The 27,999-nt window shown below is 41.8% G+C and overlaps 1 protein-coding gene across 1 annotated transcript in view; it reads right to left on the bottom strand.

Annotated features, from left to right (window-relative positions):
- Positions 1-26,952, bottom strand: part of SUSD5 (sushi domain containing 5) — a 65,038-nt gene extending 38,086 nt beyond the window's left edge. Inside the window, exons 1-3 of the mRNA XM_065400225.1 lie at positions 26,853-26,952; positions 13,803-13,980; positions 2,054-2,172 (exon numbers count right to left, since the gene is read on the bottom strand). Of these exons, the coding sequence (XP_065256297.1) occupies positions 2,054-2,172; positions 13,803-13,980; positions 26,853-26,952 (397 nt within the window). The remainder of the gene's footprint in view (positions 1-2,053; positions 2,173-13,802; positions 13,981-26,852) is intronic.
- Between the last annotated feature and the right edge of the window lie 1,047 nt (positions 26,953-27,999).

Below are 27,999 nucleotides of genomic sequence, written 5' to 3'. Positions count from 1 at the left end.
GCACTGGTTTGTTGCAATATCTGAGATAGGGTGACCAGACGTCCCGATTTTATCGGGACTGTCCCGATATTTGCTTGTTTGTCCCGCGTCCTGACCAGTGTTAGGTTGGGACACTGGACAAACAAGCAAAGGCTCCGGAGCCCGGAAGGGCTCGTGCCCCCCCCCCCCCGCCCCGACTCCGCCCCCTTCTTCCCCCATTGGCTCCGTCCCCAAATCCCCGCCTCTTCCCCAAGCATGCCATTCCTCCTCCCTCCACAAGAGCTGGAGGGAGGCCCCGGAGACGCAGGGGGAGCGCGGGGCCAGGGTGAGTGAGAGTCCGGCCTGGCCCCAAGCGCAGGCAGGACTCAGTCGGGCGGTAGAGAGAGTAGGGGGGCGGCCCGCGGGGCCAGGCAGCGGCTGTTCTCCCCCCCGGGCAGCGGGACTCGGGAGCAGCCGCTGCTGCAGCTCCCACTGCCGCGGGGGGAGGAAGCGGCCGATGGCCAAGCTTGGCGGTTGCGGCTGTGGTGCCTGGGCCCGAATCCCCCGAGCCCGGGCCTGCTGCGGGGACCCAGCAGCGCGCACGCTGCGCCCAGCCCCTGGCCAGTCGCGTCTGGGCTGCTGCCCAGCTGGGGCTATCCCGCGGCAGCCCCGGGGCGGAGGCATCGGCAGCCCAGCCCCGTTCGTTCCCCTGCGGGACCCGAGCGGGACGGGGGGGCTGGGGCCTGCTGCCCCCACTCCGGGGCCGCCGTGGGATTGCACCAGCTGGGCAGCAGCCCAGACGCGACTGGCCAGGGGCTGGGTGCAGCGTGCGCGCTGCTGGGTCCCCGCAACAGGCCCAGGCTCGGGAGGTTCGCGGGCGCCAGAGCCGCAGCCGCCGAGCTTGGCCATCGGCCGCTTCCTCCCCCCGCAGCAGTGGGAGCTGCAGCAGCGACTGCTCCCGAGTCCCGCTGCCCGGGGGGGAGAACAGCTGCTGCCTGGCCCCGCGGGCCGCCCCCCTCCTCTCCCTACCGCCCGACTGAGTCCTGCCTGCACTCGGGGCCAGGCCGGACTCTCACTCACCCCGGCCCCACGCTCCCCCTGCGTCTCCGGGGCCTTCCTCCAGCGCTTGTGGAGGAAGGGGGGGGGGGTTGGTTTTTTGCTCTGCTGCCGTTTTTTTTTTTGCTCTGCCCCCCCTGTGTCCCAATATTTGACCTGGGTGATCTGGTCACCCTAATCTGAGATGAGGTCTTTAGCCGTGTAGTATTAGATGATTTCTTCCTAGAGTAACTTCACCAACAATACAATGTTTTGTGTTGGGAAATTATCCAAAAACCCCTGTTCCCAACAACATAGCTGAGCACTACCAGTGCTTCATGAATCCCAGAATGTATTGGTACAACCATGGTTGTAAGTAGAGCTGTGTGAATAATGATTTTTTTTGGTTCATGGGTAATTCAAAAAAAATGTGTGTGGGGGAATCATTTTGGGTCAAACTGAATTTTTTTTTTTTGAAATTTTCAGTAAATCAAAAAGAAAGAAAAAGGGGGGGGGGAGAGATTTTGTTCATTCTGAAAAGAAACATGTTATTTCAATTTTGAGTGTTTTAAAAATAAGTTGGAAGGAAATTTCTAAAGGAACCAAAAAATCAAAACATTTAATTTTGCAAATGTAATTAAATGTTCTGACTCTTGAGATTTTTTGTTTGTTTGTTTTTTGACATGAACAATTTAGCAAACTACTTTGTGAAGTGTTTGGTTGCTGAATCTGAATTTTTTTGCAGAAAAAAGTTTTGGACAAAAAAAATTAGCCCAGCTCAGGTTGTAAGATGTGTTTTGTGAACACCAAAATGGTTCTATCAGTAGGCTTGTTGCTGTGTGAACTTGCTAAACTCTTGCAAGAATAAGTTGGACCACCATGTCATGCAACTCATGTCCTTGCAACAGATTCCTCACTTAATGGAGACACACTGTAAGGATTTATTTTGCAAAATTTCCCATCATTGCTCCCACTAGTAGGAAAATGTAAGAAAAAAGTCCTTTTTTGTAGGCAAGACAATGGTGACAGTACATTGTTTCAATGACATATCAATGCTGACCTTCATCTTTTACACAAAATGCATTGTATCTGCCACTTGGAGAGGGATCATTTTCAATGTTAACATCGATAGCTTTCACATTCTGCTGGTTGCTGCCTGTCTTACTGCACACCATTGTCCTAAAATAGAGAAGAAGGAGAACAAAATCAGAAGTTCTGCAGGAACTGTACTGCACATATAGGTGAAATTGGTTGGCCTTATATCACTTCATAGACTCATAGACTTCAAGGTCAGAAGGGACCATTATGATCTTCTAGTCTGACCTCCTGCACAATGCAGGCCACAGAATCTCACCCACCCACTCCTGTAACAAACCCCTGACCTATGTCTGAGCTATTGAAGTCCTCAACTTGTGGTTTAAAGACTTCAAGGTGCAGAGAATCCTCCAGCAAGTGACCCGTGCCCTGTGCCCCACGCTGCAGAGGAAGGTGAAAAACCCCCAGGGCCTCTGCCAATCTGCCTTGGAGGAAAATTCCTTCCCGACCCCAAATATGGCGATCAGCTAAGGCCTGAACATGTGGGCAAAACTCACCAGCCAGACACCCAGGAAAGAATTCTCTGTAGTAACTCAGATCCCAGCCTATCTAGTGTCCCATCATAGGCCATTGGGCATATTTACCGCTAATAGTCAAAGATCAATTAATTGCCAGAATTAGGCTATTCCATCATACAGACAGGGAACAGCATTGCATCAGTCTTATATTGTCAGGACTGAACTTCTGAGGAGCTTGCACTGGGGTAGTAATGTGGAAAAGGCCATTCTGGTAAAGAATAGATAAGAGAGACAAGTAATTTTTTTAAATGCCTGGTCATATATTAATTCATATATTAATTCAAGGGCACAGGAAGCACTAAAAGTTTAGGACTGGCATTTGAAAGAGTGATAGCAAGTTTCAGTTTGTGCACAGTATGTCTAAACATTGGGACAAATCCCAAGTCCTGCCTAAGGGCCATATGATGCTTCACTTACAACAGTGTAAATCCACAGCAACAATGTTGGCTTCCACAGTGTACTCCAGATTGAAAACAGTTTAAATCAGAGCAGAATTTGGCCTTCTGTCTTTTTTAGTTCTTTACTCAAGTAAACTCCTATTAAAGTGGGAGTTTAATAGGATTTAATAGGAGTTTTGCCTGAGTACAAATTAGGTAAAGATCCCAGGATTTCCTATTATCACCAATAATTCAAAAAAATTTATTAAAATAATACCCTTAGTATTTTATCATATTTGTTCAGTTAATCTGTTTGACACTGATTTGCAACATCGTAGGCAAATCACTTCACTTTTCTGTCTCAGGGTATATCTACACTGTGCAGTTTTCAGCTCAAGTGGATGTATGCACTAGCTTTGATCAAGCTAGCATGCTACAAATAGCAGAGTAGCCACAGCGGCGCATGCAGCAGCATAGGCTAGCCACCCGAGTATAATCTCCTCCAAGATCCTGTGCGTATACTCACAAGGTTGCCCCGTGCCACCAGCTGTGCTGCCTTGTTTAAGCTGCTGTTTTTAGTGCACTACCTGGATTAAAACTACTGTGTTTTTGTCTACCCAAACTGGAGATTACACCTCCAGCTGCAGCATATATATGCCTCAGTTACTGCACCTATAGAATGGGAATAATATTTACTCACCTACCTATATCTCAGAGGTGTTGTGAGGATTAATTAATCTCTAATGTCTAAAGGCATCAGCTCCATAACAAAAATGTGATCTCTGCCCCGAAAAGCTGATGGTCAAAATCTATCTTAAGTAGATCTGGCCTTCCTCACTGTAGTATCTGACCACCTCACAACTCCCCTGTGAGGTAGGGCAGTGCCATTATCCCCATTTTATAGAAGAGGAACTGAAGTACAGAGAGGCAAGTGACTTGCCCAAGGTCACACAATAAGTCTGTGGTAGAGTAGAGAATTAAACCCACATCTCCTGAGTCCTAGAGCAATGCTTTAACTATTGGACTATCCTACAGTAGGGGGATAAAGCAAACAAATAGAGGAATAAAAGGTAACAATGAGAAAATTATGATCTGTGTGATAAGCAGCAGTCAGAGCACACCAGCTAACCAGTGTCAAGTTTTTTGTAGGTGTTGAAGCAGAGGTGAGTTTTAGGAAGCAATCTGAAGGAAGCAACGTGGTGGTTTTGCAGATTTGTACAGGGTGCTCTTTCTAAGCATAATGGGGGACAGGAGAAGAGCATGAAGTTGTTTAATGGAAAATTAGACAATTAGACAATGAAGTCTGGCATCGCTGACAGTGGAGGTGGGAATATACGTCTGATAGAATATGAAAAATGATAAATAGGATGAAATAGTCCATGGAGGGTCTTAAAAGTAAAGACGAATAGTTGTTATTCTACTGCAGCTGTGAATCTGGTAAACAATATAAACCTTTCTAAGACTGATACAAGATGTGCTTAGGGGCCATTACTGGGTGAGTGGATAGGCACAAAAATGGCACAAAGTGCACTACTACTTGTAGTAAGATGAGGCCCTGACACATAAACCCTTGGTATCAGAGGCCCGGTATGAAGCCTAAGGCCTGAGCTAAAGTAATGGTCAAGACTTTGCTAATATAAAGCAAAATTAAGCTGTGAGCCAGAGGCAGGTCCTGCTTACAGAAGCTGGCAAGGAAAGGGCTGAGGTTGCACTAACATATACCTACAATGTATTGGATACTACAGATATAAACATATGGTACCAGAACACTCTGATACTGGCACATTCCACTCAGATAACAAGGAACAGGCTGACCCATCCTAACGATAGGGTCAAAAGGGTAATATGATGGATAGAGTTGTTTTGTTCGAACCAACATGTACAAGGTGAGAGGCGGCACCTTACTGCTTAGATGGGTTGTACCCAGGACCGGCTCTAGGCACCAGTGTTCCAAGCATGTGCTTGGGGTGGCCATTTTCAAGGGGCGGCACTCCATTTTGTTTTTGTTTTGTTTTTTTGCTTCGGCGGCGGCACTCCGGCCCCTTTTTTGCTTGGGGCGGCAAAAAACCTGGAGCCGGCCCTGGTTGTACCTTGCTACGTAGAGGGGTTGCACCTCAATACGTCAGGAGTGATACTTGTTTGTATCTGTGTATAAGAATGCATCCCTGGGGGGGTGTCTTTGTCTGGCCTAGAGGGTAGTGGAGAGTCCCGCCACTGACTGAACCAGTCCATTGTCAGGGGCAGATATTCGTAGTATGTCCTGTAGAGTCTGCGGGGAACTATTACTGTGCTTTGTTTGACAATAAACCTGGCCGGGTGCCTTCGTACTTTATCAGAGTCTGTGGTCTTTGGGGGTTCTCTCGGGGTCTGCTGTGTCAGCTATCTGCGCAGAGCCGGGGCAGCACACAGAGGGAACATACGCACGTAGCCGACTGATATCAACATTGAACAGAGCAGAGCACCATACCGGTAGCGTCTGATGACACTACTGTGAAAAGTGACTCTTGAAACTGACACCCACATTTTTTGTGTCTGTGATTTCAGATAAAATATGCTCCATTTACAAGCAAAATACGTGTTTTGTTTTTCCCTACCTGCAAGCCCTGAAAACTCAGCTCGAGACCCTGGAGTCAAGATAGTCTCTTTTTTCCTTATAAATCTTCCTCACCTACAATTAAGGTTCTGTAGAACAAATTATGTTCTCACTGGCACTTATGCAATCCCACCGTCTTCCAGTTAGGCCCTCAGTAACACCTATGCCATCCTATTGCATTTAATGAGTTTTAACACAAGTGACAAATTCGAACTAAGTATACAATTCTGTTAATGTTGAACAAAAAAGGGCATAGAATCCATCTCTCTCCATCTCAGCTATGGTGTCTCTACAGAACTAAGAGGCGCAAACAGTAGTATATTATAGATGAAGCTGTTAGCACTGTCTATACTTATGGCTACCCAAACTTACCATTATAAGATCCTATTTTGAGTTGCTTATAATTTTGATTAACACAGGCTGAAACTTCCCGTGCTGGCATCTACCTTAGGCTGAATTTTTTGGGAAAGTTCCAGCAAAAAATGGTTCAGACATTTCCAAGGATTAGATTAGGGAAAAATACACTGTTTTGCCCATGCTAAAAAAAAATTCTTATGAATGTTTCATTGAGAAACTATAGCACCTCCATACTTTAGAGCAGGGACATGACATTTTAGCAGGGATGCACTTGATGGCAAGGGTGGGTTTTTTTTTATTTTTATTTTTATTTATTTTTTGCTGTTCTTTTGAAAATCTGCTTGAATTTCTGAATTGCCAAGTTGAAAGCCTTTTAAAAATCTGTTCCCATATGCTTAGCAGAGACTTGTTAGACTTTGGCAGCTAAATTTTTCCAAGATTCCATCTTCACTGAGCATGCTCCATCCCAGGGATGCAGGGACTATGCAATTGTACCACTCTACTTGGCACTGGTGAGGCCTCAGCTGGAGTATTGTGTCCAGTTTTAGGCACAACACTTTAAGAAAGATGTGGATAAATTAGAGAAAGTCCAGAGGAGAGCAACAAAAATGATAAAAGGTTTTGAAAACCTGACCTATGAGGATAGGTTAAAAAGAAAACTGGTTATTTTTATTCTTGAGAAAGGAAGACTGAGGGGAGACCTGATAACTCTTCATATCATACATATATGTGTTCAAAATATTGTTATTCTTAAAAATTGTTTTGAAGGCTTACAAAGTTAAAACAATATTAATGAACTATTAAAATATACTACATCATAAAAATTGATGGTCTCATTACTTCCTTTTTAACTTTCTAGAATAGTTAAAGATGTCATTCTCAAGTTGATACCAGAATCTAATTTCTGGCATCATAAACACAATACAAGTTATGTTCATGTAAATATTTCAGTGATACAGAAGTTCAAAAAAATGAAAACTTGGAAAACCTCATCAGAAAGTCTGCCTTAGGCCCCCACCCCCCACCCCCCCCAAAACCGTACCCCTCTGATGCATTTTTTCCTCCTGGAAAAACAACACTGCACTTGATGGGCTCATTTTACATAAAAAGCGTTCATGTGCATGCACGTTCATTCACACATGCATGTGTGAGTAGGAAGTAAATCTTTAGATTTTCCCTCCTACTGCATAAGGATGTGGTCCTGCCAAGACTTATGCACATGCTTAACTTTACTATTGAAATAAATGGAATTACATGATAATAAATTCTTGCAGCATCTGTGCCTAAGTGCGTTCTAGCTGTTTGATCCTTTCAACCGTAACAATTTGTTTGCATCATTTTATATGCAAACAAAATCTCACTGAAAGTCAATGGAACGTAGACTTACAAGCCTAAATCACTTCAGAAAATGAGATTTAACTGCCTAAATCACTTAGGCTTTGCAATGCTGAGCAGTGAAACATCTAAATATCTTTAAAAGTCTGGATCTATGTGTCTAAAGTTTAGTACCCAAAATCCGAGGCACTCTGAATCAGAGAGTGAAAATTTGCCTCACAGTAAATTCAGTGGGAATTTTGGTCACTCATGATCTCTGAAAACACTGCTCTACAGCCAAAATGCTTCTGAAATAAATGTAGTCAAACTTTACTAATTCTGGGTCACTGAGAACGAAAATGATGCTTAAAATTGTTGATTGGCTCTAGTTTTCAAGATATGCTATTGGGTCAGTATATACGACCCTTGACTTGGGAATGGCGGAGGATAAGTGAGTTATAAAGGGAAGGGATCTCAATTTAAACCAGAAATGACTAAAATACATCTTTGACTGGATCTATGAATAAATCTGTGACTGGGTTTGGACAGTACTTGCTTTTTAGGCAAAACAATGAATGATGCAATCTGAAGCTGGTATTGCGTCATACATGATATGAATTGCATCATGTTATTCCTAGAAGTCATGGATGATGCAATCATAACGAAGCTTACATCACTCTGTTGAACAAATTGCCCTATATCAGCTCTAGAAATCATACAGTGTCGTGCTCTCTTATTTGTCAGTGTTTGATTTTGCAAAGGGACACATTTCTGTTTAGCCAAAGTGAGCAGAGATGCCTCGTACTTGTGTGAACAGTGCAGATAACTTCTGCTATGTTTGTGGTGAAGTGACTTTTGCATCACAAAAGCGCAGTATAACCACTATGGTTAAGAAAGCCTATCACCTTTATTTTGGCTGCAAAATTGGAGATCAGGACAAGCGGTGGGCCCCACACATATGCTGCAACACTTGTGCAACAAATCTTCGCCAGTGGTTGAACAGGAAAAGGAAATCTATGCCTTTTGCAGTGCCAATGATTTGGAGAGAGCCAACAGATCATACCAGCAATTGTTACTTCTGCATGGTGCCTCCAGTTGGGAAAGGTGTGTCAAAGAAGAAAAAGTGGACTGTGCATTATCCAAACATTCCATCAGCTATACGCCCAGTACCCCACGGAGAAGGACTGCCGGTTCCTGATGCACCAGAATCATTCTCACTTGAGTCAGATGAGGAAGAGGAAGAGGATGAAACTTCTGGTCCTGAACCATCAATGTCACAGGACCCACATTTTCTCCCATCCTCCTCCTCTGAACCACACCTCATAACACAAGGTGAACTGAATGACCTTGTCAGGGATTTGGAACTACCCAAGAGTAAGGCAGAGCTGTTGGGTTCCAGACTACAGCAGTGGAATCTCCTGGCAGGTGATGTTAGGGTTTCCATGTTCCGTGACCGTCAAAAGGATCTTGTCCCATTCTTCTTCATGGAAGGTGATCTTGTAGCCTGCAGCAACATCGATGGTGTGATGGCAGCCCTCAACATCGTTCACGATCCAGATGAGTGGAGACTGTTCATTGATTCATCGAAGACGAGTCTTAAAGCTGTTTTACTGCATAATGGCAATGTTTTGCCATTAATTCCAGTTGGTCATGCAGTCCATATGAAGGAAACCTATGACAACATGAAACAACTTTTGAGGTGCATAAACTATGACCAACATCAGTGGCAGCTTTGTGGCGATTTGAAGGTTGTTGCTCTCTTGCTTGGTCTGCAGACTGGATACACAAAGTACTGCTGTTTTCTCTGCGAATGGGATAATCGTGCAAGAGATTCCCACTACATCAAGAAAGATTGGCCACTCCGACAGTCATTGGAGCCTGGGAGGAAAAGTGTTCAGCATCTACCACTTGTTGAATCAAGGAAGATTTTGTTACCACCCTTACACATCAAGCTGGGTCTGATGAAGAACTTTGTCAAGGCCATTGACAAAACACAAGCAGCTTTCAAGTACCTCCGTGGAAAATTTCCAAGGTTAAGTGAAGCTAAGATAAAGGAAGGTGTCCTTGTTGGTCCTCAGATTCGTGAACTTCTTCGAGATGATGCATTTGACCATGCACTGCGTGGCATGGAAAAGACGGCATGGAAAGCCTTCCAGTTAGTGACAATAAATTTTCTCGGAAACAACAAGGCAGACAACTCCAGGTTGTTGGTGGAAAACCTCCTCAAGGCATACAAAAGCCTTGGTTGCAACATGTCACTAAAGATACATTTTTTGCACTCTCATCTAGATTTTTTTCCACCGAACTGCGGAGCAGTGAGCGACGAGCACGGCGAGCGATTTCACCAGGACATTGCAACAATGGAGAAACGCTATCAGGGCAAATGGAGCCCATCAATGCTTGCAGACTATTGCTGGACAGTGACAAGAGATGCTCCATTTAATGAATACAAGAGACAAGCCAAGAAGCGCCGAATAGACACTGAATAGGACTAAACTATGTACATAATAGTTTTTTGCCTTTTGTTTCATAATAAATTTTATTTATATAACCCTTTTGCTGATTTTTAAAGTGTTACATAAACAGGACAGGTGAAATATTATCATGTAAAGCAACCATAAACACATGAAAAGACCTAGGTTTACAATTTATGATTAAAACTCTACTATCTACACAATATACATAGACATAAAATGTAAAAACTTAAATATCTTAGAAACAGTAGCCAATCAGTTGTTTTAATTGTCATATTTGAATTCAGCACATCAAAATACATAATAAATAGCACATTTTATCTCTGAAGCAGACGACTTCTCAAAAATTGTAGACCAGTGAAATCAATCCATGTCCCTTTGGATATGACTACACTGGAGCTGGAAGGTGTAATTTCCAGCTCAAGGAGACATATCTGCGCTGGCTCTGATCAAGCTAGAGCACTAAAAACAGAAGTGTAAGTGTGGTGGTGCAAGTGGCAGGATGGGCACTGTCCGGAATACAGTGTCATCTAAGACCCTAGATACATATTCAGGCAGCTAGCACCACTTGCACCACTCTGGTTAGCACGGATATGTCTGCTCTAGTTGGAAATTACACCTTACATCTCCAGTGTAGACATACGCTCTGTGTGCCTAAGTAAGGACTCAATGCCTGATCTTAGGCATCCAGTTCTGAACTTTTGAGCCTGCATTTTCTGACTTTTAGTCCTCTGTTATTATCCACTACTGCAGCCCAAAGCACCACTACTCAGTGTGCTATTTCTGGGGTAGACTAAAAATTTATCTTTGGCTGACGGATCCTTGGAATTTTGCTATCATGTCCAAAATAGGATACTGTGAATCATATATAGGATTGTGTGTTTAAAGAACAAAGTGCTTTTTAATTTTTTTCAGATGCCATATAAAGTTCCTGTGTGGTTTGCTATTGCAAGTATATAGCTGATGGAAATCTAATATAGTACATTGACTTGTTAATCCTTAGAATAGCATTTATTAGTTACTGTTGATAGAAATAAGCCTTAATAAAAAGGCTATGAAGTAAGTAATTTTTACTATTATACACAAAGTAAGACTCCAGTGTGTTTGACCTTTTGAATCCCTTACAAAAAGATCCAAACTGTTGGATTTATAGCTAAACCATGTTCCTTCATTAAGTTTAAAAAATGAAATGCTCTTCCTGTAGATTAATTCATTCCTGCTTCAAACAAGGTTTTAAATGACACTGCACTTAAGAGTTTAACTTGGTACTGTATATTATACAATTTAGAATTGTGAATTTGTTTTGATTAAAATTGAAAACATCCAGATACAATTTCTCTGAGAATGAAGAAATCCTCTCTCATGTAAATAGGGAAATAACAAAAGCCTATTTGATTCTTCCAACCCCACATTCTCTGTCTGTATGCTTCATGCCTACAGCCCAATCCTGCAAGGTGCTGAGCATTTCCTGTGAGGTGTTGACTGCACTCAACCCCCACTGATCCCTTCAAATGAGAGGGCTCAGCACCTCATACCATTGGGTTTAAGGATCCAGCAGGCCTATGAAGCCTTACTTGACTGTTTGGAGTCAATAGGCCTACTTGCGTGAGTGAGAGTTGCAAAATCAGGCACTTTTCTGTAAATCCTTTGGGATGGGTATATGTCTTTCTACATGTCTGTAAAGTGCCAACTGCTATAGAAACTGTTATTGGTAAAGCATGTAGCAGAGCTGTTAACAAAAGCTGCACATGTTTTTTATTTACCATTCTCAGTCCTAGAACTATTGCTGCTTAGGAGTCACCATGGTTAAGAGGATACCACACTCTGAATACCAAATAGAATGGAAGAGGGGGGTCACTCTGCATATGTCTACACTGCAATAAAACCCCCGTGGCTGGCCCGGGTCAGCTGACTCCAGCTTGCAGGGGGCTATAAAATTGCAGCGTAGACATCTGGGTTCGTACTGGAGCCCAGGTTCTGAGACCTCGTGAGGGAGGGGCGGGTCCCAGAGGCCAGCATCCAGCCCAAGCCTGAAAGTCTACCCTGCAATTTTATAGCCCCTCAGCCTGAGCCCCATGAGCCCGAGTCAGCTGACCGAGGCCAGACACAGTGTTTTATTGCAGCGTAGACATACCCTGTGGGATTTGAATTTGAGTGGATGATTTCAGTTCTGATTTGAGCCTAGATGTATGTGGAATTCTACATCTTTTTAGCACGTCCTTTAGTCTATTGCTTAGTCCAGTCTGGTGTGTGATTTGTACCCACTGTTATTTCACAAGTAGGTACAATTTTTTTTCTTTCTGCAGAGGTCTATGCAACACTTAGATATACATAGAAGGAACGAATGAGTCAGAATACTGATCAGTCATAATAATTATGTGTTCTGGTAAACATCTGACCTAGATGTCAGCTATTTCTGAAAACCTCTTACAATTCCATGAATACAGAAAACTGTTCCGCCAATCATCATTAGGAGAAAAAAAACACCCATACAATTATTATATAGAGGGCACTAATAACACATTGGATGAAATCCAGAATCCATATGTACATTCCACTTTCTTCCATTGCTCAGAACTCTCTCAAACAAATTCTTTTTTGGGTTGCAAAGGAAAAGTGCTTTAATTGTTCCTTAGTTACCCGAATGTGAAAAATATACTTTTCCTATTACAATTTCCTGTTACAATTAATTCACTTACATAAATAACAAAATAGTTTCCAGAAGAAGGTTCACTCTGTGGTTGTCTTGTACGTCTCAATTAAAGTAAAAAAATCAAGCCAAATTTGAAGACAAAAAACGGTTCCGTGGTTTTACAGTTACGAGCATTTAGAGATGCCAGATTCGCACATAGCCATTAGAATTTTTATTTAAGGTTTTTCATGGAGCTTTTAAAATGTTGGTTCTGCAAATCAGCCCTTCAGCTTTAGTGGTGCCCTTAAACTGAGAGCTTAGCTGAGACATACATATGAGATGAAGGATTTTTAGTGGCAATGGTGCCAACTATAATTCTTGACCTATTCAAGGAATGTTGAAGTCAATCAAGTGCAGCTTGTAATCTCCCCATGCCAAATAGCTCCGGATTTCTTTTTTTATTTTTCCTTTAAAGAAACAAGATAACTAAATATAAAAATACTGCAATGTTAAGCTTGAGAAATCAAGCACGCCCAAGTCAAGAAATTGAAAAGTTAAGGCTGCTTCTGCTGTATTAACTCAGCTTAATTGCACATATGTATTTTTTATTCCTGTTTTACTTGTTAAATGTTAACTTTATTGGGGTCGTGTTTTAGTGTATACCATAAAAGTATCAAATGATCAACCTGGTGGAATTAATGTCCCAAGAGGAATGCTAGTAAGTTTTGATGCCATTCAATAATCATACAATTATGATTAAGACATTTTAGTGTTTGTGGCCTCAAATTAAACACAACTTATTTTTAAAGATAATCTAGATTTTTTTCACAACATTTTCCCTTCATAGTATCACTATAGGGGAGAATCAAAATTGTTTGAGGATCTTAACTTTGTATTTTCATACCTTAACATGTTTGGAATCTTTGATAGTTTAACCTTACCTTTGAATTCACTGGATTAGTAATGCTTGCTTTTGGGATAATTGAAAACTTCCTGTGGTGATCTTTTTACCTTCAAACTACCCTCAAGCTTCATTCTGTCTTAACTTAGCTTTTTGTCTATGAATAGTTAAAAATGTTTGATTAACGTAATAATGATTATTTTAATGTTATATTTCAGTATAATGATACTTCACCTTTGTTTTATTATATATTTAAAGAAATCTAATCTTTTAAGTTGTATGTAATATACAAGATACAATATTGTAATAGCAATGATTGTAGAAGGAAGCCTGTGGAAGTGGGTTTAACCCTGAAACAAGATTATCTGTAGCCAAATAACGCCCATTTAATCTTGCAGTTTTTACTGGAGGAGGCTAGGGTTTAGCAATGGGTAGGTCTGAGACTCTAAGTATTCCTCAGTAATAATATTAGCCAAAGGGGGAAAGCTTGTTTGAGAGCAATCATTCATGCTGGTTAGGGTGGATTTTGCTGTTTCCATTCTCCTTACCTAATGGTACCGTCGGCCAGCCAACCTCTGGTGCATGCGGCAAAAGAACAGTCCACTACAGCCCGTCTCAATTCCTCCGCAGTGGCTAAGCGAGCGCCCAGGTCAGTACACAATTTCTGAGCTGCGGTTAGGTCCAGATCCTGAGAGCTGTTTCTAGATTCAACTGTGAACAACTTCCCTGCAGCACCAAAGACAGACACACACAACAAAACATGTCACATGTCACAGTGTTGTATTAAATAAATAGACAAATATATTGTGGATTGTGACAAACCTATCAACTGAAAAATTAAACTTATTTTCTTTTATGATCTCAGTTTAATTTTAACTGAGCTCCTTGATCTTGGGAGCTAGTAACTTAAGCCTAGATCTTTAAAGATATTTATGTGCCTAATTTCTATTGAAATCAATGGGAATTGCGCATCCAAACACCTTTAAGGATCTGGTCCTTGCTTCTGGCCTATACCACTAGTAAATTACTACTCCTGTATACAAGCATGTGCATGCACACACACACACACACATACACATATGTTTAGCTATGTGGTTTAGCTCCTTTGATCAGTAATTAGAGAAGTGGGGCTAAGTTTCCATATATTTCTGACCCAGGTGAGTGGCTCCCCTTACTTCTACATACCTGGATCCAAAGTCTGTATAGCTCTTGGAGCGTAAATAGGGGTTCTTACTCCCTCATATGGGTGTATAGTGAGAGTCAGAATCTATCCCGTAGGAACTGGTAATGCATGTCTTACACTTAATTTATAAAATCAATCAAATTTATAAAATAACAAATACCAGTTTAAAAAGCTAGCAATGTAACTTGCTCTTCCATATCAGCAACAAATTAATTCCCAGTCTCTACTAGGAAAGGAAAGGCTTCATATACTTTGCAATAACCTGGACCTAAATTCTGCCGCAAATCACCATGGTTTTCATATCATACTGGAGCTGCAGACTGGAAAATATGCAGCACTTTCAAGTAAATTTTTAAAAAGTGGAAGGCTTTTATTTAATGAAATATGAAAATGACTAATAGAATCAGCAGAGTATTCCTTATTGTTTGATTTTGTTTTAAACTCAGTTTATTTTACCCTGACTTTAAATTTTCAATGCACTGCAGATTTTTGTTCTTACAACGCATTCCTGCATTGTGGACTTTATCGGGGTAGAAGCTGGAGGTTTTAGCAGTTGGGCAGAGGGCAGGTAGGATTTTGCATCAAAGGCAGCCTAGGACATGATTGATTTGTAGAATAAGCATATTTGCTAGATGATTCCGCAAAAAATGATAAGCGGCAAAATAATTAACAATGTTGACATTTACATTTTCATAATTCGGTTTTCAAGTTAACACCCCACTGAGCTAACGCAAGTCTCAGAGCATTTGTTTTTGGATGTCTGCAGACCCAGGAAGACAGCAGTACATCAGATTACAACAGTTTATGTCAGGAAGGGCTTCTTTGTTATCATAAGTAACATTTTATTTAAATAAAATCTTAGATTCTGCAGCACAATTCGACAGCAATTGGGGCATTAGGTAGCAAATTCCCTCATCCCAGATTACATGGGCCCTGACTAAACTAGCTCAGAAACCCTTCAGGCAATCCATCCTACATTGTATGCCAGGCCCATCACCTTCCTCAAGCACTTCTGGCTTTAGCAAACAGATAACCCCCACCTTGGATCTAACTAAACTTTGGCTCTAGCAGACTGCTGGAGGGAATAACTTCCAGAGATGTGGCCCTATGACTGACAACATCCTGCCATCAGCAGCAGAGATTTTAACCCCAGTAATTGACAATGAGATCAATCAAGAGGATCACTATTCCTGCAATGAGAAATGTTGAGTTATGTTTCAGGTAACACACAGAGACCCCAATCAAAGATTAGGTCTCTGATGTGGTAGGCACTGTATATACACCTTGAATTCCCATCAGAAATGAGCTGGAGCCAGTGCAGAGCAGAGAAGGCAACAAGACTCTACATTTTCTACTACTGAAACTTCTGAATACTTTTCAAAGGCAACAAATAGAGTGCATGGCAGTAATGTAGCCTGATGATCAGAAATATGCAGATGACTGTGTTAAGGTCTTCATCAGAGGAGATGTTGGCAGACCTGGGACCAACTATAGCCTGAAAAAAGGTGCCACAACTGCTACCTAAAAATCTAATGTATCCAGTGAGACCCCCAAAGGAAAGTAGAGCATGTTTTCACCACCACCATTTGGGATCTCTCCAACAGGGAATTTGTCTACATTACTAAGCCATCACACAGGTCAGCACAGTTGAAGGTCTCTGTTCAGGACTGAGGTGCACCAGCAGAGTTGTCTGGGGCAACCATATGCAGCATCTGACTTGAGCAGTAAATGTTAGTTCTTCACCTTAATAAGCACTACTTTAATCCACAAACATTTTAATTAAAAGAATGTAAGAGAAAACTAAGTTGGTAAGTGATCAAGCTCCATCAAAATGTAATCTGAGGCAGTGCAGCTCATCATTAATTTTTTTTTTACCAGCAGTCCATATCAATTGCAGCTTTGCAGGATTGCACCAAAGCTTGTTTCCTTTTCCAGCCAACCAAGACTGAGAGCTAAGGGACAACTTTCCTTATTTATTGTTAGTGTGCAGGTAATTATGGCAAATCAAGCACTGCTCTTCAATGAGGCTTTATTGAAAATTCAGAAGCTTCTGACAACCTATTTAGTTGGTTTTTTTAAAAATATAGTACAGTTCTACCTGTCTGAAAGGTTTTGTGGATGTACAAAATATTTGGATAAATGGATTTTAGGGGAACATGAGACTGATCCAGTGTGTTGGGAAAAGTTACTAGGAAGTTTTGGTTAGATGAGGTACAAATAAACAAGACTGACCTGGATACCAGATTGACCTATATACTTTTTCTAAAGTTTTCAAGAACATTATGGCTATCTGCCTAGTTTGTAACATGTGTTCTCAGTTTTATTTGCTTTCTCATTTAAAATGAAATAAAACAAATAAGCCTTAATCCTCTGGTATTTGACTTGCAAGACAGTTGGCATTTCCAATGTGTCTACATCATTTGCAGTAGTGTCACATTAGAGCAGTGTTTTGGGGAATGAAAGGAAAAATATACTAGTACACCTACTTGGTAAGTTCCCTTATATAAATCAAAACTACAATATTGATTTTGAATTCCACATCTTATAATGGTGTTACAGAAGTTTTTGGAGCTATTAACGTATAATTTTATTTATAGGCAGGCATTCTTGGGAGCCTCATCATTTGATAACTGAAATGAGTAATCAAAATGGTAAAAGTAGCTTTTGGTCAAATTCAGCCCTCATGTACAAAGTTGCAGCTTTTAAATCAGTGGATGTTTTGTGCACATATCCCAAGACAGAATTTGGCTTGGAAACATTTCTAATGGAGGGCTTGCAAAATATATATGAATAGAATTTCAAGTGCATCTTCGCCTATTGAAATTGCAAGCTCTTTGAGACATGGCCTGCCTTTTTGTTATGTGTTTATACAGCACCTAGCACCGTGGGCAGGGCCAGCTCCAGGGTTTTGGCCGCCCCAAGCAGCCAAACAAACAAACAAACAAAAAGCCGCGATCGCAATCCGTGGCGGCAATTCGGCAGGAGGTCCTTCGCTCAGAGCAGGAGTGAGGGACCGTCTGACGAATTGCCGCCGAACAGCTGGACGTGCCGCCCCTCTCTGGAGTGGCCGCCCCAAGCACCTGCTTGGTAAGCTGGTGCCTGGAGCTGGCCCTGACCATGGGGCTCTGGCTACTGGGCACTAGAGTAATAATAATAATAATAAATAATAAATAATTAATAAAATTTTGATTTTCAGGTTGCTGGTTGAGAAGGCTTATCTACATTGGGGATTTTTACACCAGTGTAGTAACTGCTTATGAGCCCTTCACTTTTATCAGGGGCAAATTCATATGCACACAAAATGTAAATGAGGAAAACATTAATGATCTGGGGGCACATATACTGACATTAGGGCTGAGAGCTTAACATATTGTGACGGAAGTACTAGATAGATGGAGTTAATCCTTTTGAATTGATAACCTCGGGAGGTTCTCAGGTTCATTCTGCTTTAGATAGCCTCCTGGAGATACAGCACAAAAGGCATAACCCATGGGCTGGGGCGGCAAAGGTGGCTTTAAGCCATCAGTGGGGGCCTGGCATCAGTTAGTTAGCCACAGGGTGTTCTGTGCACTCAGAGCAGCCCAGAACTCCTCTTAACGCTCTGGTGCTATTCCCCCCCTCTCTCTTACCCCTGACATGCTTCCTCACACCTGATCTCTGTCCCACCATGCTCCCACACCAGGGCTGGCCAGGGGGACTAGTGTGGAAACAGAATCCCTCCCTAAATTTTGCATGCTTATTTTTAGCCTGTTCAAACTAGTCACGCCTCTTTGGCCTAGAAATTGATCTGGAATTCTTGTGAGACTTTCTCAAGAGATTTCATGCACTTCTTGGTTCTGGCAAGTTCAGAGATACCATGAGAATAGTCTTCCTTGCAGTATTTTGGTATTTCCTCTTCAGGTTCCAGCTGAAACCAGGAAGAGTAGAGACGTAAACCAACCTTTTTCTAACCTCAGAAAGCTCATTTCAAGTTTTGGGCAAAAATTTCGGTCTCTTCTTCCAATCACTAATCAATAGTAATGGGCTCAATGCTTTAGTACTCAGGCAAGATTACTTCTTGAAGCCAGTAGGAGTCTAGCCTTAGTAAACAGTGCAAGACATTAATATTTAATGACATTCCATTTACAGGCAATGTTTTTCTATAGTAAGAGCAGCCAGTTAGATATAGTTGGGAGCATTTTATAAGAAGAAGTGTTATGTCCAGGACCTTTAGAATTTCACAGCACGTAAAGGTCTATCCTGATAGCAGGTATTGTTGGATTCTGTGATGTATGTCTCTCTTTGTATATGTAAAACATAACAAATTCCACTGTAGTAGATGTTGATTTCTGCTGCAGATTTTTTGTTTTCTCTGTCCTAATGCATAAGACAACATAGTTCACAAAAACACTAGTATATGTATCAAAATTATTAAGTATTTTAAATGGCCTTTGTTTTTGACAATTGTACTGTAGTGTTCTTGATGCTTGATTAATTTGCTGCAGTTTGCATCTTATAAAGCAAAGGTCAGTGAGTGGTTTTCACAATCACTGCATTGCTTTCTTAGCCTCTAAATGTACTGATATTATTACACTATTCTGTTTTTAGCTTTTGATCTGTTGGAAAAAGAAAAGCTTTGCCAGAAGCTGAGACTGGGTGACAGGGGATGGAGGATCGCTCAAAATTGCCCTGTTCATTCCCTCTGAAGCATTTGGCACTGGCCACTATCAGAAAACAGGATACTGGGCTAGATGGACCATTGTTCTGATCTAGTATGGCCATTCTTATGTATGTTCTTATGAAAATTATTATTTATTATTTGATTAGCATGAACAATATATTCAACACCCTGTAACACACAAAAGTAAAGATAGTTTCTGCCCCAAATAGTTTACAGTAAAAAAAATGCATTCTGATATATAGAAGACAAGATGCCTTGGAGTATCCAGAGATATATAGATTTTAAGGCCAGAAGAGACCATTATGATAATCTAATCTGTCCTCCTGTGTAACAAAACTTAGGGCATGGCTACACTTGCAGATGTAGAGCGCTTTGAGTTAAACCAGCCTTTGTAGAGCGCAGTAGGGAAAGCGCTGTAGTCTGTCCACACTGACAGCTGCCAGTGCACTGGCGTGGCCACATTAGCAGCTCTTGCAACGGCCACAGAGAGCAGTGCATTGTGGTAGCTATCCCAGCATGCAAGTGGCTGCAATGTGCTTTTCAAATTAGCGGGGGGGGGGGGGCTGGAGTGTGACAGGGAGTGTGTTGTGTGTATGTGGGGGGAGAGAGAGTGGGTTTTGGGGGGGCTGAGAGCATGTCAGCATGCTGTCTTGTAAGTTCAGACAGCAGCAGACCTCCCCCTTCCCCCCCCCCCAGCCTCTCTCTCTCACACACAGCATTCCACAGTAATGGTTGCTTTGTCTTGGAGCCGATAAGCATGCTGGCTGTCAAACGGAGCTTTCAAAGGGCACATCCAAAACAATGACAAGAGTGGCCACTTGACTTAAGGGGATTATGGGACATTTCCAGAGACGGATCAGAGCTCAGTAATGCAACACCTCGTTCACACTGACGCTGGGGCTCTCCACCAATGGGGGCACGTCAAACGTTATTCTACTCACTGAGGTGGAGTACCAGGAGTGCTCTAGCCGCGGAGTCAGAGCGCTCTACGTGCCTTGCCAGTGTGGACGGGTAGTGAGCTAGTGCTGCCTGGGCTCCTTTAATGCACTGTAACTCGAAAGTGTAGCCAAGCCCTTAGATTTCACATTGTGACTCCTGTCTCCAGACCAATAATTTGTGGCTGAACTAGAATATGTCAGGTAGAAAGACATCCAATCTTGTTTCAAAGACGCCAAGAAATGGAGAATTTACACCTCATTCCTTAGTAATCTGTTTCAATGGTCCTTACATGCACTGTACCTTATTTCCATTTGAAATTTGCTGACTTTAACTTCTAGCCGCTGAACCTTTTTATGCCTTTGTCTGATAGATTAAAGAGCTCTCTACTTCCAGACATCTTCTCCCTCTGCCAGTGATTATAGACGTAATCAAATTGCCCTTACCTTCTCTTTGGTGAGCTAAATAGATTGAGCTCCTTTGGGTATGACTTAAGGCCAGAACAGACTTTACATTCGTAACATTTCTAAAATAAAAAGCAAGCCAAAAATAAAACAACAACAACAATAAAAAACCCTGTTTCTTTGACCAACACTTTTCAGGCTTTCTTTATGCATTAGAGAAAAGCAAAGCAAGAAAAGCCATAAACGTAGCGTTCAAAAAATCATAGAATCATAGAATCATAGAATATCAGGATTGGAAGGGACCTCAGGAGATCATCTAGTCCAACCCCCTGCTCAAAGCAGGACCAATCCCCCACTAAATCATCCCAGCCAGGGCTTTGTCAAGCCTGAGCTTAAAAACCTTTAAGGAAGGAGATTCCACCACCTCCCTAGGTAACCCATTACAGTGTTTCACCACCCTCCTAGTGAAAAAGTTTTTCCTAATATCCAACGTAAACCTCCCCCACTGTAACTTGAGACCATTACTCCTTGTTCTGTCATCTGCTACCACTGAGAACAGTCTAGATCCATCCTCCTTGGAACCACCTTTCAGGTAGTTGAAAGCAGCTATCAAATCCCCCCTCATTCGTTTCTTCTGCAGACTAAACAATCCCAGTTCCCTCAGCCTCTCCTCATAAGTCATGTGTTCCAGCCCCCTAATCATTTTTGTTGCTCTCCGCTGGACTCTTTGCAATTTTTCCACATCCTTCTTGTAGTGTGGGGCCCAAAACTGGACACAGTACTCCAGATGAGGCCTCACCAATGTCGAATAGAGGGGAATGATCACATCCCTTGATCTGCTTGCAAAGCCCCTACTTATACAGCCCAACATGCCATTAGCCTTCTTGGCAACAAGGGCACACTGTTGACTCATATCCAGCTTCTCGTCCACTGTAACCCCTAGGTCCTTTTCTGCAGAACTGCTTCCTATACATTCAGTCCCTAGTCTGTAACAGTGAATGGGATTCTTCTGTCCTAAATGCAGGACTCTGCAATTGTCCTTGTTGAACCTCATCAGGTTTCTTTTGGCCCAATCCTCTAATTTTTCTAGGTCCCTCTGTATCCTATCCCTACCCTCCAGCGTATCTACCACGCCTCCCAGTTTAGTGTCATCTGCAAACTTGCTGAGAGTGCAGTCCTCGCCATCCTCCAGATCATTAATGAAGATATTGAACAAAACCGGCCCCAGGACCGACCCTTGGGACACTCCGCTTGATACCAGCTGCCAACTAGACATGGAGCCATTGATCACTAGCCATTGAGCCCGACGATCTAGCCAGCTTTCTATCCACCTTATAGTCCATTCATCCAGCCCATACTTCTTTAACTTGCCGGCAAGAATACTGTGGGAGACAGTATCAATAGCTTTGCTAAAGTCAAGGAATAACACATCCGCTGACCCAGTTATCTCCTCATAGAAGGCAATTAGTTTGTTAGGCATGACTTGCCCTTGGTGAATCCATGCGGACTGTTCCTGGTCACTTTCCTCTCCTCTAAGTGCTTCAGAATTGATTTCTTGAGGACCTGCTCCATGATTTTTCCCAGGGAAAAAATCGTTTGCAGCTCATTTTTATAGAGGGTTCCCAACCATGGAGCAGTTCCATTGAACAATAATACAGCCCCTTTCCTGCTTAATCTCCAAAAACCAGTAGGCCAATGGTATGGATTCCTCCAATCCCACCCCCAGTCTGTGCACATCCAACACAGACCTGCTGACTCCCCAAAAATGCCCACCTACTCTACTGACCCCAGGACCTGATGCCAGCAGACTGGTCCCCTGAAGTTATATAACCTGACGAGTCACATCAAACCAGAGGTGGTGACCATTTGGAAATAGGGAGAGGTACATTTTGTGGGGTCATTATTCCATTCTGTAGTGAGAAAGCAATTGTGTTGCTGTTTCTATGGCTATAGAGTGCAATGGCCTTGGCTGTAATAACAAGGGTGGAGCGTTCAATTACAGACAGCAAGATTTTGGCAATTATCAGCTGTGCTTGTTCATGAATGGAGAGTTTATTTCTGTAAGGATCTAAAAGGAATGATTGCTTCTTATTTAATTGAAACTGCTTAAAATATTGCATAATCGGAGAAATAGCAAAGTGGGAGACCAACTCTGCACTCCTTACTCAGGTAAATTCAGTTTTACCTTCTGTTTTACCATAATAAGGGCTGGATTTTTATTTATTTATTGATGCAGCTGACAAATTTATTTTCTGCGCTGTGTAAATGGAAACCTGAATTGCTTTCACCTGCTGCTCATGCACAAATTCCTAGAGATAATAAAACAAAAATAGAATCATAGAGTTTGAGGCCAGAAGAGACCACCAAATCATCTAGAATAGGATAAAGGAAAATTCCCATTCATTCTCTTGGGTTTGATTTACACCCTTAATGTAAAGAATCAGTATTATATGTTTTTTTTTATTTTACATTTTTTTTAAATTATTTTCCCTTCCATCTAAATAGATAAAAGCAACAGGAACCAAGTGATCAGGAGGGAACTGGGAGCTGCCTTTGTCACAGCTTTCTTAATCCATTTTCAGTACAGGGAGTTGCTTCTTATTACTTTTCCCTTATTCTTTTAAATGTATCAGTTTTTCATCTGTCCATTAGTTCCTCTGACTTTTTTGTTTACTGATGGTTCCATAAGAAGAAACCTCACATTTGAAATAGTGGGGGTTTAGCCTGCACTCTGTGTGTGTGTGTGAACATTAATGGCAGTTTTGTAAGCACATATTGAGACGAGAATACTCTCGATTGTATTTGAGAAATGAACCAAAACCCCATATTTGAGTCCCACAACAGCCTAATTTTAGAAACATTAGATATGGTTTGAGGTCCGAATTTTGTAGCTCAGGCCAGTGTCTAATTGTGTCTAACTTTATGGATTCAGAATTCCTGGAATTTCTTCCACTTGCAATCTATGTACTGACCCAATTAGTGGAGCGGGCAAAATGTTTTGCATGTAACACAAAACCTAAAAAATAAAATTACTTCTTGGTGGAGCAATTTTGCAAGCTTTTGCCAAAAGTAAACTACTGGTGTTCACTTCAATATTATATTGTACTGATTAATTACTGTCACACTGTTACAACATTTTGTTCATCTGACCAAATGTTCTATGGAAAACTACTGTTGGTATATATGGGCATTTTGGCAGCTGTGAAAAAGGTAAAACAGAGGGTAAAAGTTTAAATTCTTATACAACTTTTACTGGGCCTGATTCATTTAACCCAGTGTAAATGCAAACTCCAGTTACTCCACATTTACACCGGTATAGTTGAGGCCAGTCATGACCATAATGACATAGCTAAAATCTCCGTCTTTACAAGGGTGAGGGTTCGAGTTTATTTTGATGTGCACGTAGTTGTACTAATTCAAGCTATCCATGTAAATCCTTGTGACTATACATTCCCTCCATGTACAAATCTGGAATCTACCTGTGATTGTCATGGGTGAACAGCCTTAGGACTTAGTTCTCTACTTACCCTTGTTTTATTCTGTAGTAACTCCACTGACTCTAATGGAGTTAAAATACTCCTGATTTACACTAGTGTAAATTAAAGGAGAAACAGGGTCAGGGAAGCTTCTATCTGACTGACCTCAGTCCAGGTGCCATTAGCTATGTCTACACTATGCAGCTTTTAGCGACAGGGCTGTGCCGCTATAGCTGTGTTGCTAAAAGGCACACAGTGTAGCTGTTTGTCGCTCTCCTGCCGACAAAGAGCTGTTCACACTGGCGCTTGTCGTCAGCAAAACTTTTTGTCTTTCTGGGGGCAGGGAGGTGGGGGGATTAACACCTCTGAAAGACAAAAGTTTTGTTGTTCAGTTGCCAGTGTAGACATAGCCTTAACTTATATAAGTCACACAGCAATTCTAAACTATATTTTATTTTAGCTTCTACCTACATCTTCATGGATTCTAGCTACACCACGTCCATGTGTGTTGTGGTGAACTATTAGTCAAAAGAGATCAAATAATCCTTGAGGCTTTACACCTCCACCAGGTTTGTATGATCTCTAGTTATATTGTCTACACTATGTGATTACTTGCATGTCAGAGAATAAAGCCAGAGTCTCCCTTAGGGAAATATATTGTAACCAGTTTCTGAGGTTTGCCTATATAGAGGCCCGGCTTGGTTTCATGAGGTTTTTACAAGTATACTCTAAATCCCCTCAGGAGTTTGAAAAACACTGTTATTTTTTGTTAAAAGTAACAAATATATATATATATTATCCAGAATTGTTCCTTGTCATTTCACCACTCACATCTCCAGACCTTACAGAGCAGAAATTGTCTGTAAAATTAAATTTTCATCTATAATTTTCACAAATGAGAAGATGGTTTCCTGTTCAGGCCAGTTCAGAATCTATTATGAAAGGAAATATTGTTCCTGGTTTATACTCTCAGATGTGTTTAAATCTGGCAATTCTACATACTGACATAACGTCACATAAAGTGATTTCTCAGCATTACAGGAGTTGGCTTAAATCACGATATAAAGAAAACACATTGAATAGCTTGGTAATAATGAACCAACAAGTTTTCCAGAATGTCACTTAGAAGAAGTTAAATAAAAATGGAGACTATTTATCATTTTATAATAATGCTTTGCACTTGGGGATCTGGGGCAAAATCAGTACTTGGTCCTGCTAGTGAAGGCAGGGGGCTGGACTCGATGACCTTTCAAGGTCCCTTCCAGTTCTAGGAGATGGGATATCTCCATTATTATTATTTTTTATATTGTACTGTACATCTTCTTTCCTGTAATTCTTAATTATTTTACCATATCTGTGTATATTTCATGTGTAAGATGAATGTGACAAACTACTGAATGCCCATTAAAATATATCATGACCTCCCTTAAGTAAGCCTCTAAAAATGGTCACTGAAATACTGTTCAACAACATTTTTTCCTCTCTGTGTAAAAGCTCCAAAGCTTGTTTCTCTCTCTCTCACCAGCAAAAGTTGGTACAATACAAGATATTATCTCACCCACCTTTTCTCTTGGCTATCTCAGAGGAGGTCAGTTTAGGATGGAACCAGAAGCCAGTCATTCCAGACATGCAGTAAGGTCTCTGGGATAGCTACCACTGATACTTAAGGAAAAGCTTTCTTAACCAAGCAAAATAATTATTCCTTTCTCTGTCTCCCTGTTTCCAAATATAGTGAAGTATTTTTTTTCTCCCCACAAAGCAGTTTTGCTATATGAGGATCCTTCACTAAAACTGGAATTGCAGTTTTGCAAGTTACAGTGCTTTGAAAGGATGTGACCTTTCCTTCGTCTTCATTCTTAACTCAGTTTCATTGTCACCAAATTCATGACAGTGGATTCTGCTGCATAAACCTTTATTATACACAGCATGCAATAAACATACAGATGCAAGGAAAGTTTGTCTCCGTTTTTTCTTCCGTCTCTTATTTCAATTATTAAATGAAAATCGAAGCCAAAAAACTGAGACGAAATATTCTCGGAGCAAAATGAAAACATTCTTGTTATTCAATAGTGTTTGTCTTACCATCTTCTGTAATCACATAGCAAACATCAACGGAATGAGGTTAGTGTACTTAAAAAACTGAAATCAGGCATAACTCTACCCGGATTGTGAGAATGAAGAAACAAGCGTGGCCATTCAGCATGCTCTCTCCCAGGAAAACAGACTGTTGTTTTTAAAATAAATCATGTTCTTGTTAAGGCAGTTTGATCACCATTAATTAAGGTGAAATCGTTAAAACTGTACAGGCTTCTAGGAAGGAAAAGCATACAGTCCATTCAGATTATTGTCAGAGAGCAAAAAGGATCATTTCATGGTAGCTAGTAGCTGGTGCTTTCAGCCAAATTCATGTTCCATTGAAATCACCTCGCAGTGAAATGAAGAAATTTACACTCATGCAGTAACGTTGGCAGATGTCTTGAGCGTGTGTAGTACCGGCGAGAAGACGTAACTGGGAAAAGTCTTTGACTTTTGTCTTCCTGTTTTTCAGGTACCTGATGCTTAAAAACCAGAGGGACCTGTACTGAGGAGATGTCAGGTTCGATATTTGGGGAGACATACTGATTGTGGGAGAAACTCTGTAAAATTTAACTAATTCTTTTTCTTCTTCTTATCCTGCCTTTTTATTATTATTTCCCCTGGACAAGTTCCCAGTCACATAATTTTGTTCTAATAACATAATCTCAACCTTATGAGATCTTAATTCTTTTCTCTGTTTAACCCCAGGATATTTATAGAGTTTCAAAAACTCCGAATCAGGCGTTCCTTAACCCGGAATGGGCGTATATTTAAGTTTATTTATTTTTATTTTTATTTTGCAATAACAACATACAAATCTGATTCCACTAATACTAACTCAGCCCGAACTGCATTGAACTCACCATCAGCCTCAACAGAGACGATCTGGAGGAGGAAACAGACAGATCCCATGTACTGGACAAAGGTGAGTGTGAATCTCTTAGAGCCTGGAGCCATTGCCATGCTATTAAGTCCTCAGCCGCAGGAGGTTGGCTATAAAGGGGTTTTATTTCCTCTGAGCCTCAGGCGCAGGATCGGTGGTGGTGATGATTTCAATGAGCACTTTCCCTCGGCAGGATCTTGCGTCTTGCACTAACGGAGGGAGGGATGGAAAAAGAAAGAGAGAAAGAAAGCGGAATCCTTCGCTTGGCTGCTACAGTGAGAGAGTAGAGCAGGAGGAAAATGTCCAGCCAGCTGGGTTTGGGGAGCGGTTTTATCTGGCCCAATTCTGCAGGGCAGTGCACATGGAGAACCGGTGTTAAAAGTCACATTGCGCTGTCAGTAAATACCTAATGGGTCAGAGTGGAAGAAATGTAAAAGCCCAGAGGGAGAGAAAGGGGGAAGCTGCAAGCATCAAGCAGGCGAAATCACGGAGGGGCCTTTCATCTCTGGAGATTTGGGTTCGAACGTGTGGAGATTGTGTGGTCTGCACCACATACTCCTCACCACGTAGTTTGGCAGTCTCAGCTCAGAAGAGGTCCAGATCTGGGATAGCAAGGGGTGCTGTTGTCAGGGCTGAGTGCATGGACTGAACGGTGTGGATTCCCAGGGCTGGACTAGCAGGAGGGATGCTGCAGGTCAGGCTGAGGTGAACGGACTAGATTGTGTGGGAACCCAGGACGGAAAGGGCAGAGCAGAGAGGCGAGTGTAGGTGAGGAGCCAGGTGCGTTGGCTGAGCGGTGTGGAATCCCAGCTCTGGAGCGGAGGTTGGGGTGAGGGCTGCAGATCAAGATAGAAGTCCATCAGCCAGCTATGCAGGGCCCAGACTAACGGGCTAGGGCCGCTCAGGAATGAAGTCCACTGACAGAGCTTTGTGTGGGAAGATTGCAGCTTCTGTCAGCACTCTGTGTCCCTTACTGTCAGCACTCCTCGGTCCCTTATTCTCCCGCACCCTAACACGTGCCCGAATAAGACTAAAAGGAAGCCTCCGGGAATGGATGCAGCCCGAAAGGGACTGAGTTGTGCCAGGAGCCATTTCGTGAAATACATAAACGGCACATAGTTTCGTGT

This window comes from Emys orbicularis, chromosome 2, assembly GCF_028017835.1.
Source record: "Emys orbicularis isolate rEmyOrb1 chromosome 2, rEmyOrb1.hap1, whole genome shotgun sequence".
Lineage (NCBI taxonomy): Eukaryota > Metazoa > Chordata > Testudines > Emydidae > Emys > Emys orbicularis.
The sequence above is the reverse complement of the archived record's forward strand: the minus strand, read 5'-3'. Positions and strand labels throughout refer to the sequence as shown.